The following is a 19,616-nucleotide window of genomic DNA, read 5'->3' as shown; positions in this document are numbered from 1 at the left end:
GTTACTCTTCCATTACGCTAGAGGTTCCACCCTCCCTCCTCAATGTAGTTCAACTATTAATTACACCACAGTAAAAACATAATCCAGCATGGTAGTGTAACACTTGCCCAGGAGACAGAATCTTTTCTGCATCTGTGCAATTATAAAACCACAGCACAGTGCAAATAGTTCCCCTGAAAATGAGCAGCTGTGCAGACAACATACTCACAATGGGCAGGAGCTGCGGATAGAAGAACAGCTGTGTGTCGGCCACCCCCATAGCCATGACCAGCTGCCGATGGTAAGCTCTCTCGTCGGTTGCAATTTCTGGCCTGCCAACTAGCACACAGCTCTTCAGCAGACAGTTCATGTACACTGGCAGCACCTTCATTGCATCCGGAAGGATGAGCTGAGAGGCAGAGGAGGTGTGTTAGTTAATAGAGCCCATGTGCTTGGGAACGAGACCTGGACTTTCAAACATTTAAATAAACCGCTGCTTGTTTTCTTTGATTAAAGAGGAAAAAAGCCTAGAGAACTACTTTGTATGTGCCATTTCAAATCAGACAGGACAGGTCTGGATGTGAATAAATTCCAGTTTTTGATTACTGGAAGCATTGCATGGTATGCGAAAGCCTTAGTCTTCTCCAAGCTGAACTGTCAGTACGTAGAGAGGGATAATGTAAAAGGAAACAACTGTTGCTTTTCCTAGAGCACTGAATTTTAAGTCATATAATTAGGATGTGCCAATAATTCTAATCTATACGTTACATTCAAAAAGAAGAAAGAATTACCAAATACAGTTCAGAAGAGATTAAAAAAATAATCTAAATCAGATGCTTCCAACATTGTCAGTCCTTTGCCCTTCCTATTAACTTCAGCATTAATCTACAAACCTGCCAGCTGTTGTTCAGAAGTGTCAAAGCCAACCATTCCTGCCCTCTATTACAGTGTCCCAAATCTGATTTTCCTGCAACTCAGGAATCCCCATCGCCTTTAGAAGGTAAAATTCAAATACTTAGAGGATTTCAGCCATCTTTGGGTAATTGTTTGAAACAGAAGAAGGTTAGAGAGTTGCTGAAAGGATCTGAAAACACTTAACTGTTGGTTCAGTCAGACCTCCCCAAATGTTCTGAATATATAGAAGAACAGGCTGAAAATAATAGCAATGCCTTGACAGAATCTTCCATTAGCGTGCAATATAAGTAATCAGGTTCCAGAGCTTCTACCTACCCTTAGTAAATAAAGGAGTTAACAGACTGTTACCTTAAGCACCATGGATTTCTAGCCACTTTGCCACCCGCCCCCGCTCCCCGCCCCCCCCCTGCCCCCAGAGTTTGGCCCCATCTAGACCTCAGGTATTTGTCATTCCAGCACACCTGAGACACCTACCTACAAATTCAGATTGTTTGCTAAGATAATGTTATTTTCATTTTTTAACACCAACGTCTTATTTGTCAAAAGTTAGAATACTGAAATCTTTAACAATGTAAGAAGAAAACAGGAAAGCTTTGTGAGTCAGCCTGTAATTCCAGCAGGAAGGAAGAGGCTGCCTCAGCTCCTCTGTGTGAATACTATCATCAGTGGCCTCAGTGGTGCTGCCATTTGTTCATCCTCCGTGTGTTGTAATTGCCACCATTGAATCCCACCTGTCATTCATTATATTTGAAAGAAAAGGGGAAGTCTGTCCTGAAATTTCCCTTTCTGGCACTGCTGATATTGCAGGGGTGATCGCTCAGCTGTGGCAGGGGGAGGGCTGAGTTCAGATGTGTTTTACCTGGCTTACTGCTGACGGGCTGGCACAGTTCTTCCTGTAGCATGCCAGCATGTGAGCTGTCTGGCTCACCAGGATCTCTCTGACCGTCTTCAGTGGCTGGCTTAGGATGGCTTTAAAAGCTACAAGCACAGAAGAATAAAAGAGCGTGCTAAAGATGGACACATACTCTTGAACTATCTATATTCCGCTAGCTTCTGGTTTTACTAACCTGATGGCTATGGCTCTTTAATTTTAGCCTTGTTTTACAGACAGCATTTTGGAGGATGGTGATTCACCTTTGCCAACGCCCACCCCCCAAACCTCCAACACTATGCGCTAGGATGTCCATTCTATACTGTGCCTATACCGTCTGTGCATTACATATTCCTGGCTAACCTCACAAGCACTACTTGCATGGCAGTATGGCAACAATATCTAATACATTGTCTTTTCAATTGTATAATACTTAAAAGTTGCTTGGGCTTGGAGCAGGCAAATTCCCCCCTAGGTAATCACTTCAGTTCCCTTTCTTCCACCCCCCCAAAGTAAAAAAGGAAACTAAATCAGTCTGTTACAGCTTTACCTGACTTAGCAAAGAAGTTGATAAGCGCATCTGTCTCACAAGTCTTGTAGACATCAGCTAACTGGGAGCTACAATTTAAACCTATATTGTGTATGCGAAGTCTTCTCTGTCCGCTTACTGATGTGTAAAGGACAGCACACTGCAACAGAGGAACAAATTAACATTTATTTTAAAATAAAAAGCTGTCGTGCAAGAGCCACCTACTTTGTGCGTAAAAGGCACATAATTACTTCTGAAGATGGCTTTGCCTTGAAATGCTGCTGTCCTCTGTAGGACCAACAGACCTGTATTTTTAACGGAAGTATATTACACATTATAAAAGTCACTAATCTTAAAATTATAAAAAATATTATGACTGATGGAAAGGGTTATTACTCTCACTTGTTACACCCTGATGGCATCATCTGAAAAAAAGAGACCACTGAATGTAAATTGGTTAGTTATTAATTGTGTAATGTCTGAACAGTTCAAATAACTATCTGAAAAGACATAATAGGAGAGCTAAAGAAGCTTGCTGAGAAGTACTCTGCCCATCACATCAGCTCTTGGTAAAAACACTGCAAGAAAAACTTCCCCATCTTGAAAAGCTGAGTGGTTCTTTTTACATGGGTAAGTTGCTTATGAAGCGACATGAGAGATTCTGCTAACCCATGTATCCTGCATCTACCGTGGGCTTCCATGTTAAAAATATAGGGTGTCATTTAAGAATTCCCTTACGACTCCAACGCTACTTCAATGTAATGTATGACCCAAAGCCTGCAGGGCAAACGCAGACCCAGGGTACTGTGGTCTGCCTTGCATTAGGTACTTCCACAAGTAGCTGTCATATGAAAGAGCTGTAAATGCAACATCTGCATGGCGTATGTAGCAGCACCATGGCTCTAGGCAGCAGCATTTCAGCCATACCAAACTGGCTGTTTCACGGTGCTGTATTCATACAGGGCTTAACTGCTGACATATGAAATGTATTTAATACTAAAACTAAGAGCCAACTAGCTGGCAAACTAAAAGGCAAGCAGAACAGAAAAAGTTCAGATAATTGTGTGGCTTAAAGTTTAAAACCTTGCAAGCTATAACATTTTCTGTCATTAAACAAAAAAAAGGTCATGACTACACATCTAGAGGAGTAAAAAACCACCTCCCATTATCTGGCAACAGGTGGGATGCTCCCTGACAAAAGATGTTTCACAAGTCTGCTGGCCATTTACGCAGAGAAATATCAGTTATTGCCCAAGTGGCGTTTCTGGGAACCGTTGCACTGTGGACTAAGGCAGGAAGAAGCGAGTGCTGTGGGGCTCTGAGCACTCCTGTGCCTCGGACCAAGGGAGCAGGGCAGCCAGGTGACCATTTGCAAGGGAGAACTGTCACTGCACAGATCCCATCGCTGGTGGGTCCTGGGAAGTCCTAGGGTCAGAAGTGATGTTCGCAACAGAGAGCTGCTCTTGAACAGAGGTGTCACAAGGAATGCCACAGCAGTAGCAGTTTCCCTATAAGCAGTAACAAATCTTGTACTCCAAATAAACTTCCTTAGTGAAATAGACAAGAATCCCAGCTGACGAGGACTCAGTGTGCATTTAGAAAGCATTTTGGTATCCCTGAATAGAACATGCGTGAACACACTGACTGTGGTGAGAGGCATTGTTTGTGCTTCTGAGGTGAGATGCAACCTTTGGCTAGTTAATTAAAATCTTTGTTTATTACTAGTATTATGTCATTAGACTCTGTGCAAGCTGTGCCTTGCTCCCATCAGTCCTACACTAATTTTTTCTGTTAAGGCTGCAGAAATTCTTGCTCACAATTTCGTGATGTTACATGTATGTAAGTGTTTTCTTACCTGAATTAGGGCTCCACTGTCTTCATTCAATTTGTCATCATGTTTGAACTCCACTGTCACTGCCTTGTCACAGTCAACTGCTGCCATCTCCACATCTGTGGTGTTGTTCATGTAAATGGCACCAAAGAAGTCTGTAGCCCTGAAGCCTACACCCAGATTAAAACAAAACAACTTTGTTAAGAAATGGCAAATAAAATTCACATTATTTTGTAACTTTCTTTTTATGGTCAGACAATTTTGCCAACTGAAATGGGAACTGTGTTCCCTCAGGGATTTGCAGCCTCAGGGGCTCCCTCCAACTGCCCTTGCCGATGGCAGTTTTTGACAGTTGGGTGAGAAGAAGAAGCTGCTGGGTCACGGGTCTGCACTGTGACTCCAAGCCTACCCAGGACTCTTGGCCTGGCCACTATGTGTCTGTGAAAAGTAGACACAGCAATGTCATTTGAAGTATGAAAATGAAGGAACATGTAAATGTGAACATGTAAGTGTCCAGCAGCAACACGTTTTTATACAACTCACTTGCAATCCAAGATGTATGTGTAACAATTAGAAGCCTTACCCGTATTTGAATATTAATTATTATGGAGATACATAAAGGAAGGACATTTTCATGCATTTTATCAGTTTATGCAGTTACCTTTCAAGAGGCACATAAATGAAGGTAAAAGTTTGCCTAATCTTACAAGTGATCTGTGCAGCACTGTTATTTGAAATTATGTATTGTCATACGCATTAATATTTTCATTCCCAGCCGGTACCGTTACCTGTACTTGTCCGAACCCTCATTATTGCATCAAATCCCGTCTTTTTTTCGATGTCCTTCCTGAGGTCACTTAAGAACTGTGGGCTGTCAGCATCGAGCTAGAAACACAGAGCAAAAGCGGCGTTGCAGTTGGCCACTGGATGGCAGAAGCACAGCAGAAACCCAGCCTGCTCCCGCCCCGTGACCCCACCAGCAAATCTGTACTGTTCACACCGAACATCTCTCGTTTCCTTTCAAAAAGATTTTTTAAAAATGTTGATTGTTGTTTTGTTAACAATCCAATTATCCCCAGCGACATCCATCCTTGCCCTTAACCTTGCTGTCTAGCTAGGGTTTATGGCATAGCCTTAGGGACCAGAGTAGCCTTGCTGACTCCACAAAAAATGCTTTTGCAGGTCAGCTCCTGACACGAGAAAGTCCCCTGCTCCCCAGAGAGACACTCGTGAAATTTTAAACAAGTGTTACAGCTTTTCTGGGGGTCTTCTTCATAAACATTTTTTTCTGTATATACCAGATCAATGGACTTCCCCAACTCTGATGCCAGCAAGTTTCAGTAAGCAAATTTAATGTTGAAACAGACCAGCTTATTGCTGTTTCAAGGTAAGTATTTGAGCCTGATCTGTAATCTCAAAGTTTGAATTTTATCCCCTGGATTTTGTAAGTAAGTTTTCTAGCATCACTCTACTTTTATGTTAAATGTCAAAGCACACACTGAAACAAAAGAAAAACAACAAATCCCCAGGTGTTACTATCTGAAAGGCAGGAAACCTGTACCTGGAAATTGTTGTACTTGTACAATGTTCCTCCAGTGTACATTGTGACGAGACCCATGGAGGCTACGTCCACATACTGATTCGGGAAGAGGAACAAGTTCACGCAACAGCCATTAGCCACACAGTCCCTGGCTAAGGCCTCGTAAGAATTCACCTGGGGCTGGAAGAGTGTCTGCAGAGAATTACAAAATACAAGCATCGTAATGTTAGATACCATTGGTAGCCAACCGCAACCCAAACGCCCACTTGAAGAACAGAAGTTTGCAGTGGAATTTTTAAGCGAGGGCATGGATTTGATTAAAACCGTGTTGCCCCTGCCCATAACACCCGCATGCAGCGAACCAACTCGGTACGTTCTCAGAGAACTAAGTCACTGAACATGCAGCAGCAAAGGCTCTGGGTGGGCGGAATCACTTGCTGCTGGGTGGTTTCCTTCACTGATTGATAGGAATGGCTGCTCTACTCTAGCTGGGCTGTGGGGTTCCTGCAGGGCCAGGATCAATACATCACTGGGGCACAGTCAGAATGGGACCATTATATAATTAAACAACACATCTTTGTAACAGAAAATAAATGAAAAAAGATAGAGGCCCTATTAGAGAAATTCAGTGTAATTGCAGTCTCTGGTTAACTCGATAATAGAAAATACCTTTTCTTTATCTGTATTGAGTAGTTTTTTGTCATCTCTGTTTCTCAGCTTTCCTGGTGCCTCTGCAGTTGGCAATGAAGAATGGAAGATAAACAATTTTCCAGCACATTCTGCAGCCTGTCTCAAAGACACCATATTGACATATTTATTACTGCAAACATAAACAACCCTAATTTTCATACATTGTGGTATCTCAGAAAGTAAACTTTCTGCAAGTTCCTCAGAGATAATTCATTTAGAGACTCAAAACCTGATGGAAGTAAATCCCAAAACGAACTGGGAAATTTATGGCAGTAAATAACTTAGTCTAGCACCCAGAGATGTTTGCTGACACATTGTTACAGTAATTTCTACATAGGAATCTAAAATCTTGATGAGCAAACCTAGATGTACCTCTCCCAGAGACTTTCCAATTGGATACAAGCATTATGCAACCAGTATCGAAAGTACAAATACTGAATTGGATAAAATAAAAAGGAAGCATAATTTAGCAGAAAAATTATTTCTTCAGTTCAGGCACACTAGCCTTCACTATATTTTTATAGATGAGCCAAGTGTAACCTACACTAAAATGCAGGAGTATCAAAACTTGTGATGAGCATTTCCTCCTGTCACTAAGACATGAAGTAACTGCCAGTTTTAATCCAGTTTTCTGTTCTTATTTAAAGAACGTGGTATTTACTGAGATGGCAAACTACTGACAGAAACCCCTGAATTCCAAAGGAAAAAGTAACAACAGTAGCAGTACCACAGGCATATCTGTACTATTAACAAGCTATTCCACCAAAATTTAGAAAATCCAGTTTATCTGTTGAGCCAGCTAATAGGAACAAACAGAACAAAACAGAGTATTGCAGTTGGAAGGGGATCTCTAACAATCATCTGCTCCAGCTGCCTGACCACTTCAGGGGTGACCAAAAGTTGCAATGAAGCGAAATGACAACTGATCAGCAATTTCGATGTTGTTGGGTGTTGAAGAAGCTGGGTGAAGGCAAAGGGAAAGAAGGAAGGAAAGCGGGATTTGTCCTTCTCTTGTTCCAGATGTAACCACACATCCAGGTTAAAACCACGCTACCCAGGACTACAGACACAAATCAGCTTTGGTGCTCTTTCTCCTCCAGATCTTAAGATGCTCACAAGATAAAGACAATCCACATTGCAAAATAAGCTATAGCATTCTTCTGGCAAAATGAGAAATCTCTTTGCGTGGCAGAAATGCAACTGAAGATAGTATCTTACTCCTAACAGAGCTGAAATTTCACCCCTAATATTTCAAGTATAGTTATATTTAATCACAAATGCCAATTTCTTCAATTCCTTTTAAGAAACATTCTGCTGAAGACTGAAAGACTTACACTAAATACCTATCTCTCATGATACATATCAGGAATTACTGACATTGATTGCTTTTGACAAATTTTCTAAAATGTATATATATATTATTTCTAAAAGTGTATTAAAATTAATATCAAATAGGAACACAATTCATTCTGTTCTTTTCAGACAATTTTTTCTTGAGCGCAGGTATATGTGCATTAACAATTCACCGTGAAAATCCTTACAAATTATAACTTCAAAATACTGAGCTAAATAAAAGCGTAAATAACAGCTGATTTCTTTTATAGCCAATATCAAGGGAAATTTACAGTTATGGTCCTTAATTTTGTTTTGTAGAAGTCAAGTATCAGGGAAGAGCATTCTGATGGAAGCGGTAACCAAATGCATGTTTTGCACATACGCTTCTTGCAGTATGAATAAATAACAAGAAAACAGGTTTTAATTAAATATTTAAGAAACAGATTTGAGAAATATTGTGTATTTTCTGCCCCTACAAATCTTGTGGTGAACCATGGTGGCATTCTTTTAATTGGCAGGGCTCCATCAGTATGTCAGCACTTTAGGGGATATCCCAGACATACAGAAAGCAACTGGGGATGCATCTTGACCTGTGGAATCATTTTCAGCTGTATTCAAGCTGTGAGAACTTGTCAGTTAAGTGGAAACTCTCCAACCCCCTACCAGAGTCGGTCAGAAATATCTCGTTCTGCACAAGAAGTCCGCAGAAGCGGAACAGGCAGGGCAAAATCCTATCTCACACTGACTCTTTTCCTGCCCTTCACACATGCAAGGCCCAGATATCTGTGCAAACATCCAGAGTATCTATTAGTTCTCTTGCAGTAACAAACCACTTTATTTCTCTCAAATACTGAATGTGAAGCCAATTGCTGCTCCTCACCTTCTAAACATCCATTCTACGTTGAAAAGGCTCTAGGGACTGGTTTCCCTCAATAAGCAAAATCTGGGAACAGATGTTATGCTTGTCAGTTTTGACTAAAGCAGTTCAAATGTACTGGCAGAATAACAGAATATAGTGCTGGAAACAATCAGTGACTTTTTTTTCCCCTAATTTTCCACTGTGATTTGTAGGAGGACTTGGGACTGGCTTTTAGCGTACGGAATTTCTGCAGCTTATCAAGTCTTATTCTGATCAAAGAGCTGCTTCTTTTACAGATAGAAACATTCTAACCTTCAGTGCCTCCATGCCAGCCTGGATCACAGGAGAGAAGATGGTCTCACTCTCATTGGTGTCTGCAAACATCTCTGGAATCTGGTCCAACAAGCTACAAGAGACAAAAGGATCAGTGTCTCAACTGGTTAGAGTATTTGGGATAATCCCCAAACATACCTTGCAACATACTGAGGCTTCACACAGGATTATGTTTTCCATGCAAATTGACATTTTAAAAAAATATGAACATTGAGTGCTCAGTTTCTTAGGATTCCAGCCAGAATAAAACAAGATACAAATTTTTAATTCTATGAGATGCATTATTTCAAAGCTGGTAACATAAAGGAACATGCCAAAAATAAAAAAATAGCTAAAAAGTAATGAGTTCTAGTGTGCTGTAAGGACTCAAGAGGCCTTAGATCATATCCAGGTGTGCATCATATACATCACAAGAGAAAAACCATGCAACATGGCACACAGCCACAATCCCCTCCTCCCACTTCTGAAGCAGCACAGCTGAAGATGCATGGTTTACACCTGGCCTAAATTTGCTTTCACATTCAGCACTGGGGGGTTGTTGATACCACCTTTTCATTGCCTCAGAGGTGGAAATACATGACTTGAAGCATCTGTCGGCTTCTCAAGTACTTTAATAAATAAATGTACCCCCCAAAAAACAGTAACACAATTGACTAAAAGGCATAATGTATATCATAAGCTTTCAGATCTTATTCTCATTTGGAATAATTATACTTTACTTGATAACAACAGATCGCGATTCCTGAAAGTTAACAAGGAAACCATCCAGCAAAGGAACAAAAACTTCTCCAACATCTGAGACCACCATCATCTGAGGCTGCGCTAAGCTGCTTTTTACATTAAAGAAGTGGAGGACCTTGTTGTAAGTGACAAAACCAACTCGAATTGCTGAGGATTCTTCTTGCTCTTCTCTGTAAGAAAAACAAAACCAACTGGTTATAATTCTGAAATTCTGACCTTGCAATAAAAGCTCTCCTTTGAAATGCAAGGCTGCTTTAAGATGGTTATCTGTACTGGCAGCCACAAAGCAAACAACCACCAAGCAGACGTACTGGCCTCAATCTTTGCCTTAGGTCAAGTTGAAACACCCTAATAAAATCAACTGATGTATTATTTACTTCTTTCAAAAAATATGTATTTATGTCAACTGTGCATCCCATCCCATCCAAGCAGGCAGAAGTCCCTAAGATAAAGAATAAACCATGTTGTCCTCAAAACACGGAAAAGAGAGAACAGGACAATTAGTTATCAGAAAACCAGCTTTATTTAGAATATATCCAGTGCCACTAACAATTGATGCCTTACAAGAATACTAACTTGAATAATGTCTGGTGACTTTGGAGGGTCAATCTCCTGCTTCAGCAGGTCTACTTTTAAGCTGCAGGAGCTGTTAGATCCCCCCTAGCTGCATATCACACAGAAAACACGCTATAGAAATTAACTCATTACTTCTGGCAAGTTCCCAGGCCACACAAAGGTAGCAAATTGCTGCTGTGAGCTACACCTGCGGGAATGCTGCAGGCAGCAGGCTCAGCCTCTGTTTTTGTGGAGGTAACACCTCTAAGCAGTAGCCCACTCCGTCTTTATTAACAATACTAGTTAGACCCTTACCAGGTTTGCAGTCCTAAGTTTAGTGAGCTTTTCCCTACAAGGCAGTGCTACAAAAAAGTGGTCTTCATTACAAATAAAAAAAATAGCACCTTCTTGTAGCAGGGTGTTCTTCCCATAAATGGCAAACCAAGCCCTTAGTGCAAAATATGCCAGATAGGAAGCCTGGGGTACTTGCAATTACTACAGATCAGCCCGTATGTTCTATACAGCCACATTATAAACATCTAAGCAGCCTACTTAACTTACAGCGAGATGTCACAAAACCAGCAAATACCAAGTCTGGCTTTTGCACATTTTACATGTTTGAAAAAGTTTCATATTTGAAGTACAAAATTTGGAAATCCTCATTAAAGACCCAGCTATACCACTGAATTAATTTACAATCTGAGAGGAAATTATTTCATTTCCCTGTGCCTCAGTCTCCATTTGTAAGAGGGGAACAGCAAGAATTATTGTTTAACCTCACCAGGATGTAGAGCTATGTACCACAAAGTTATTGGAGACTGCAGCAATAGGAACCACAGAAACAGCCAAGCTCACTTTTTTTTCTGTAGTTGATAGAAGAAGTCACTCACGGAAGGTTATGAGTGTAAAAAATTTAGCACAAAGAAACATGCCCATTGACAAACATAATGTACGCAGACTCATACAGATGTTACTATCACACCAAAAGAATTTCATACCAGAGGCCCTGCCATAGTATTTCCAATTGCTAGGCACTTAGGGCAAAAAAAGTACAATTCATCCTTCACTCCAACCTCTGAAGAAACAACAGTGTTAACAGTCACCCTTGAGCCTCCAGCATAGAAAAGCAGCCATGGTTTGAAAAAATTCATCCTTCTAAAGAATGCAAAGCCTTGGCCGCAAGAAAATCCACGGCAAGGCCTCTATCCTGTTCCACTTCAACCAACATACTGCATTTCATGACTTCACAGATGCTTGCAGAATCAAAAGGCAAACTGAAGAGGAGAAATGGCAAATACATTTCTACTGCAATTCTTGTTTATTTTTTCTTACAGCAAATAAAAAAACCCCCACAACTGTCAGCCTTCTTCCTGGCTATCAAATCTGTTTGTCTTCAGAGAATTTTTTTTTTCATGAGCAGTTTAACAAGCTTCATCTAAAACCTTCAGCTTGGGAGCATAATAATTTTTCTCATCTACATTCTTTACCTCTCATGTCAGTCTAGAATGTTAATCTACCATTCATGTTTTATGGGAACACAGCTGGATGAAAAAGAGGTGACTTTGATCTAAAACAAATCGGAATTCTATATTGAACACGCTCCATAAAGAAACATTTTAAATAATTCCTCTAAGATACACTAACTCAAATGGAAGCATCATTCCTCAATGTAGATTTCTAATCATTCCCAGCACTTGGACAGAAAATAGTTTTTTGGTAACATGATTAACGGGAAGCACTCAGGAGCTTGATGAAGACAAGGTATCATTAACTTTCTGTACATACACCACTTTCCTACTTCAAAGAGAAGTACCTACATTATCCCAGTAGTCCCAAGGTTGCTACACAGCAGGTATTTGGGACAATTTTTTCAGATACTGCTTTTACCTGTGGCAGTCTGTACTACCACACTTCATTCCATTTCTGCTATCATAATTTTAAAGCAGGAGTCCTCAAACTTTTTAACCAGGGGGCCGGTGCGCAGATGAAGTGGCAGGCAGCCATCTGCGGCTGCTTGGTTCCCACCCCCCAACCCCCAGCGAGGAGTGTGTGTGTGTGTGTGTGTGTCTGTAAATACCGGGGGCCAGATTGAGGACCCTGGGGGGCTGTATCCGGCCCGCAGGCCGTAGTTTGAGGACCCCTGTTTTAAAGAGTAGCTGTAAATGCAGCAGCCCATTGCCTATATATCTCACACGCTCCGTTCTTTAAGTCTCAGAATGAGATGTCTGGATCATATGTACAGAAATGCATTCAAGTGGTTTTGGCTTATGGTTTTTAATTATGCACCTAAAAATCGTATTTGCACAACTAGACAACTAGTTTGATTTTCTGAGTTCATAAGCACAATCTCTGTAAACATATTTCTCTGTATTTCTCTAAATACGGAGTCAGGGGTTTCTGGTTCGGAACAAATAAGTTTGGAAGTCTGCTCTACAATTTCAAGCAAGCAAATAATGTGTTTTCTGCTGTGTTGCAAGTCTAAAAAACCACAAAGATCTTAACAGCAGGTCTTGAACCACCTATCTTAATCCCTGCTTTGCTACCTCTAACTTCTTACTTCACAGCCACTTTCACAGGCTCACCCAGCACAGGCCTTCACACCAATGGCCCTTCTGGGACACAGACTGCTTTGCTAGCACAAATCCTTCCTCTTAAAGACAGGAGCAGAGGGTGAATTCCCTGCACAGGGCTTTCCCCTCATGTGCTAACAGCAGAATATTTTTGCAGGTGTCATTGCCAGCAACAGAAAATGAACACAGTGACCTTTGTGTGTCAGCACCAAAATAAAAGTTTTACCACAAATTTCGCTGGAATGCCTTAAGTGTTTTTCTGAAATTAATATTGTTTAAAGACAACAGACAAGTCACAAGAAACTGAAGGGTGTGTTCTTTATTTGTTTTCATTGCTTTTTTTCCTTGGCCCTGCAAACAAATTAGTTAGCAGCAGATCTCTGCAGAGTGCTGGTGAGAAGAATTTGATACACTTGCTTTCATTTCTTCTCACCTTTCCCTATCCAACCTTGGTGTTTCTAAACTGCCGACTGCTTTTTGTTACTACCATCATGGCTATCTTCAGAGTCATGACCAATCCCTGATGGAAAGGTCCAAGACAGCTTCAGGATAGTATCACACACTAGTGACTCCAGTGTAATATTCAGTGACAGAGTACTTGAGAGATGGCCTTACATGGGCATCTGACACACTAACGCCCTACCCTGGACTGGAATTTCTTTCATGCACAGAGATCCCAGAAGGACACAGGATAAAAGATTTCTAACATATACCAGATAATCTCAAGGATCTCGTCTCCCACTCCTCCTCACTTTGCTCTCTCCGTTTCTTAAGTCTGTTCTCCCTCTGCAAGTATTGTTATTTGGAACGCACTTTCTTCCTCTACGTTCTTCAACACCGTTATATGCCTTCACTGAGAAACGGCTACTTAAGTTTCTCAGTCCTTCACTGCTCATTTAATTAAGTGTCCCTGCATTATTTAAGCTGTAATGAGAACTACACTAATATACAACACTAAAAACTACACTCAACTACACTAAAATAATATACTGTCATTAATATTGATCAGTAGTAATACTATCACTGTGTGTTTAATGCTTACAAAGCAAATGTTTGTTGCCTACAAGAATTGTTCTCTCAGATACATACCAGGAAAGAAAAGTCTCAGCACAGCAAGAAGCTTTAAAAGTTTTCCTAATTAATAATAAGAGCTAAAGATACAAACCATCAACACTATGGCTTTAGAGACTTGCCATTCTTGAGTATTCTGCTTTTGGTATTTCTCAATTTAATGAGAAAAGCAGCATTGCAGTAAACAGAACTACAGCAGGTAAAGTCAAAACTATAGCCTGGGACTTAGCTGCTAATACCACTAGAGTTCACTACAAGAAAGGAGAAGAATGCAGGCTACTAGACAGATTCTTTCTATTCATACAGTAAGCACAGACATCAAAGCTCAAGAACTGCCAGCTGTGTTAAAATTAACATTTGGTCACTATCACCCCAAAAGTGCCTGTACTGTAAATTTTGAATTTTCCTTAGCTTGTTTTTACCTCTCAACACGCAAAGCTGCATGAAAACGGCAGTGTAGCAAGTTAAGCAAAGCACACTTGTTTCTTTACCTTGGAAGTTTATCTAGCAGAGTCTTCAGTTCATCACATATGAGTTTAACGAGGCCGCTGTTTATGTTTCTGTATGATACGTCAATCATGAAGATGTAAGCTGGTGGCTTTGGTGGCTTGTTGTTCTACAGAAAAAATGACCATTCGTAGGGAAAATTAGACAAGTGTTCACTGCTAAACAGTGAAAAGTGTTATGCTGAAAAAAATATACAGCTAGTACCATAAGGCAATCTTATAAATTATTAAATCAATACAGTGTTCAGTTGTTTGAAAAAATGCTATGGATCATAAACAGTAACTACTGCAGAAAGCTGACATGTATTGGGTGAAATCTACCCCTGGAATAAAACATTACTACTGGAAAATAGCATCCTAATGGAATAAAACATGTAAAGGGTAACAGTTTATTAGATAAGATGAAACACAAACATTTTCTGCTGCAATTCAAGTGTTTAAACAAATTTGCCTTTTGGCTTTTTTCTGTACCCATGTGGTTTTGCATCTCCTATATCAATATGCAATACTGTTTTGTTAATGTGAATGCTTAAATTTGGCTTTTGTTAGCATTTTCCTCTTAACAACTGTTGAAGCGATTTCAAAGCAATCTGGAAACAGAAAATACAACTTAGATACGTAACCAGAATTACAATATCTCAAGTTCTCAGCAGTACTAAGCAATGATCATTTGCATCCCATTTGTCTGTCTTGCTGTCTCATGTTTCAATGTATTCTGGACAGCTGAACTGTATGTTCAGGAATAAGCTCACTTTTTGTAAGGTAATCAAAGCATGAGAGTGGAACATTCAATGTATGGAACTGCTGCATACACAGACCTACCTGATGGATTCCTTTGGGAACTGCTCTTATTCATAATGTAAGTGGCATACAAATTGTGACATACATTACTGACACAGGTTTTCTTAAGTAAGAAAAAGTAAGATGAAGGGTTTTTTGTTTCCAAGTAAAGCAAAGTAATGCTTAGAGATGCACTCAGGAAGAAGACCATATAAAGTGAACACAGTAACGGTTATCATCATACTCCCTAAGATCAGTTTTCCTAATTCCCATTAGGAGGAGTAGTGGTCATTACTTGGTGTCAAATTCAGGACAGCTTTTCCATTATACTGTTTCACTACCTTCATACACAGAGTTCGGACCACTTAACCAAATTACTCGTGTTAAAACTAAACCTTAGAAAACCTAACCCTTGAATGATGACTTATCCATAGTCCCTGGCACACTTTAAACTAAATCTAACATTAAACCCCTGATCTCACTTCATCCAAATCATGTACATCAGGGCTCCTGTGAACTAAAACCAGGCGGTATTTTTAAAAGCTGTTCTTTTTACAGTACTTGGATTCAAATTTCAAAAACTATCACACTACTTCTAAACTCTCGTACCGCATCACTGTTTATGAAGAATCCTTCCATATTTTCTGACAAATATATGGCAGAACAGAGGACTTGTGCTCTTACCACATCTGCTTAGCAGAAGCGCAATAATGCAAACCAGCTGTTATTTGTTAACATTTTTTGTAGCTGTTCATCCTTGTCATTTGATAAGCACAAAAGGAAATGACTTTTCAGCTCTGGTCTTAAACTGGATTTATAAAATAATTAAACCTTTGCAACTTGGAGCAAAATGAAAAATTATTTATAAAAATAGTATTAACTTCTGTAAAATTTAATGACTTAGCATTTCCAGCATGAGTGTTAATTTCGTAAGAGATTCCTTCTTTTGTAACATTCTAGTAAGCCTATGGATGGCTCTTTGTAACAAGACAGACCGACCATATTGGATGACTTATCAAGGGAACTCCCTGATTTAAGCTATATGGCAAAAGCCACTGCACTGAAATGAAATGCATTGTGATGATGACTGCATCACACAGGATTACGCTCTGGAACAGAGAAAAAGAACTGTGAAAATGGCACAGAGCCATGAGTTTCCAGAAGTTTAGCTGCCAGAAATCAGCAAAGCTTAACTGAATTTGGTGGAGCTACACTGGATGTACACTGAGGATCCTGCGCCCTATTTCTGTAATGCCTCACTACAACTCTCTCCTGTTCTGGGGTTTAACCCAGATTCCAAAAAAAAAATCTATACAGGTCATCTCAGGAATTTCACTGGATTTTGGAGCAGTACCCTAGTGAGAAAGCAGAATTAAACCTGTTCATTCTCTTCATACCAGCAATAATGTGATGATCTGAGGAAGTTACTGGTATCTACTTCAGGACTCTGTAGGATCCAGTTGCCTTCCCTGACCTTATCATGACCTCAGTTCCACTGACAGGAAGATAATTCTGCCTGATTTCAGCAAGAAAGAAATATATGTCCATACTGTGGACAGATGAAGTCACACTCATAATTTTGTAAAATGAGCTAAAGTTTGAAAAGTTTAATTAATTTATGCTTTCAGAAGTATCAAATACAGTTCTCTAATAAAATCTACTACAAATATTTGAAGTGACTTGAGCATGCTTTGGACTGAGTTCTTCAGCAAGTCAATACTCGGAGAGAGAACCCACTGCATTTTAACTTACTTACTGGTCAGAATACTAAAACCACTCTTGCCAGGAAAAGATTACAAGGTCAAATTCCCTTGCTAAGGTTTTCAATATTGGGAAGGCAATTTAGGCATGGTTCTGCCTTCAAAATTAATAGAAGATGTGCACCTAAAATGCAACACCGCATCAAAATTTCAACTATATTCTCTAAACAGTGCAACATGCTAGCTAGGACCAAATGACCGTTTCAATGACTGGTGATCCATGACTTTGCTGCACTATTTGTTATTCTTACTTGCTAGTCTCACAGTCTGCAGCATGAAAGAACAAAACGTAATACTCTCTGCATAAATAAACACTAAATTCTCTGCATCTATCTTCATTTGCTAGAATGTTCCTGGACTATTATATTTCGCTTACAAGTGCATTTACTCTACTGTAGTTACTTAAAGGATCTTGTTTGTTTTGACATAAAATTGTAAATAAGTTTGCATACTGGAAATACTCACTCGGCAGTAATCCAAAGTAGCAACATATTCATAAGATCCCAGAGATAGCTCAGGCCTTTCATAGTGGTCTACCCGTCGGCCAATGTGGTCCAGATGTTGAAAGAAGAACGGAGGGACTAAAAACCAACACAAGAGCAGGGAAAAAATCACTTATGTTTCGGGGAGGAGGGAAATAACCCAACAGCTTCTTTCAACATACACAATGTACTAACGTAGGCTTCTCTGTTACTGATCAAGAGAAGAGTTTAAACACCCAAGTTGCAATGTTGGGTTTTTTTCCCCCCACACCCCAGCTTAAAAAAACCAACCAAACAAAACCTCACAACATTCCGGTAATGCCAGTTTCTTCTGTATTTGGAGGATAGGGCATATTCCCCTATCAATGCACATATTCTCCCACCTCTACCCTGTCAGGCTTGAGTAGGTAAAACCAACCCAGGCCATTTCCACAGGCAGGAGCCTGTTACCCTCAGGATACACACTTAACAGTGACTATTCTGTTAGCAGATACAGTCTATGCACAGCTTAATTCACATCACTGGAGCCAGAGCTCTGCAGAGGGACAGCAGATTTAGGACTTTTCCTAAATACTGTACTGCTTTACCCAGTGCAGAACTCCAAAGCAGTAAGAAATCAAGTGGGTTTGCCAACAACAATTTATACAGCTAGTCTCATGGTTCGAGTCAAGCTGGGGAAGAGTAACCTCTGGATTTTAGCTCCTCTTTCCTCAATCAATATATATTTAGAAAGCTTATTTTCCACACTTTTGCCTGTAAAGAGTGTATGTGTGCATGAGCAGGGGAAAATATCTACCTAGTTTCTTGGCCATTTCTAGTCCTCAATAAAGTTGGGGCTTTTTTAAGTGCTTTCTGACTCAGATCAAAGACACTGTAGTAATACGAAGCATGATTTAAAATGACACTGCAACTTAAAAGGCCTTTCTTAAAATGTTCACCATGCATTTACATTTCTCTCTATGAGACTTTAAATTGCTAACAAGCTATGAAACCTGTTATCTGCTATGCCTGCATAAACATCTGAGCGTCAGGCAGAAAAGAAGTTGGAGTGAGTCTGTCAAGGTTCACGTTTCAGAGTTGAAAAGATTACTGTATTAGGGAAAGCACTATACCACTGTGATCCAGCTGAGGAAATACGACTTGATACAAATGTCTAGAAAGGCTAGTTCTGGCAAAGATTTGGGATTTAGCCAAGAGCACAAGAACAGTTATGAGTCACATGCAGCACACTTGAACAAATATGGCATGGTATCTTCTGTGAAAACCAACACTTGTCACAGTAAGATTAATAGGTTATTTAACCACTGTATCCACAGCCATGGACAGGACTAAGCTAACGTGGTTCTAAATATCTGGTTCTTCCTGGACACTTAGATTTCTGAAGGAAATTACGTTTTTCCACACAAAGTTGCTTTCAGTTAGCAATACAAACAGCTTTGTATCCTACATTGACATATTTTTAAATAAAGTTTTGATTGTATCAGGCTGGACTTCATGAGTCAGCATTATTTTTCAGACATGTATTTTTTCAAATTGTACTGACCAAATATTTCTACGTATTTTTCTTGGGTATTTTATTATTATTTGTGAAACAGACCTAGTTACTGCATCTCACTAAACTATTTTCTTAGCGAGTCAAGAATATAATTTTAGGGATATAGTTTCTTTTTAGTTTAACGGCATTTGTGTGAATCACACATCAGAGAAACATCACTTACCATCATTTATACAATTGCAAAATCCACACTGGTATCTTCTTCCACCTTCAATAAACTGCATGAAGGGACACATATAAGCTTTGCACCGGTTGCATCGGATTGGTCCAGTCTCACCATGGTTTACAACATAAAGAGGTGTCTAGATGATGAGATACATGAAGTTATAAAAAGCAATGCAAACCTGAAACCAAATAAAGTCAGCTTGAAAGCTACTGCTCAGACTTTTGCTAGAGATCACCTGATCAAGCTATCATTCATTGTTCAGCATTCACACAAAATCTGCAGTACAGTTGGCTCAGCTCCATAGATCCCCCTCAGGGACTAAATTTACAAGTTCACAGGCCCTATTCTGACACTTATCAGAAAGAGAGTAAGGACTCACACCAAAAGCCTACCAATTTTTGAAAGTACTGTAAGTTTAGGGTTCCAGGCTGATTTTCTCCAGGCAAAGGGTTGTTACAGCTCACTAAGAAAAATCAGCTGGAGTCATATTTTACCTTCTCTGTCAGATTGAGATTTTCCTGAAGAAATCAATTGCAAGCAGTCTCTCA

At 39.9% G+C, this 19,616-nt stretch overlaps 1 protein-coding gene across 2 annotated transcripts in view; it reads right to left on the bottom strand.

Moving 5' to 3' along the window:
* Positions 1-19,616, bottom strand: part of SEC24D (SEC24 homolog D, COPII coat complex component) — a 56,846-nt gene that overhangs the window by 3,212 nt on the left and 34,018 nt on the right. For both annotated transcript variants that reach the window (XM_080373543.1, XM_080373544.1), the window contains exons 9-20: positions 19,066-19,204; positions 17,331-17,446; positions 14,311-14,435; positions 9,602-9,793; positions 8,862-8,955; positions 6,335-6,451; positions 5,687-5,857; positions 4,914-5,010; positions 4,150-4,295; positions 2,316-2,454; positions 1,754-1,872; positions 209-388 (exon numbers count right to left, since the gene is read on the bottom strand). In XM_080373543.1, coding sequence (XP_080229669.1) covers positions 209-388; positions 1,754-1,872; positions 2,316-2,454; positions 4,150-4,295; positions 4,914-5,010; positions 5,687-5,857; positions 6,335-6,451; positions 8,862-8,955; positions 9,602-9,793; positions 14,311-14,435; positions 17,331-17,446; positions 19,066-19,204 — 1,635 coding nt within the window. The remainder of the gene's footprint in view (positions 1-208; positions 389-1,753; positions 1,873-2,315; positions 2,455-4,149; positions 4,296-4,913; positions 5,011-5,686; positions 5,858-6,334; positions 6,452-8,861; positions 8,956-9,601; positions 9,794-14,310; positions 14,436-17,330; positions 17,447-19,065; positions 19,205-19,616) is intronic.

This window comes from Falco punctatus, assembly GCF_963210335.1.
Source record: "Falco punctatus genome assembly, chromosome: 1".
In the NCBI taxonomy this organism is placed as follows: Eukaryota; Metazoa; Chordata; class Aves; order Falconiformes; family Falconidae; genus Falco; species Falco punctatus.
The sequence above is the reverse complement of the archived record's forward strand: the minus strand, read 5'-3'. Positions and strand labels throughout refer to the sequence as shown.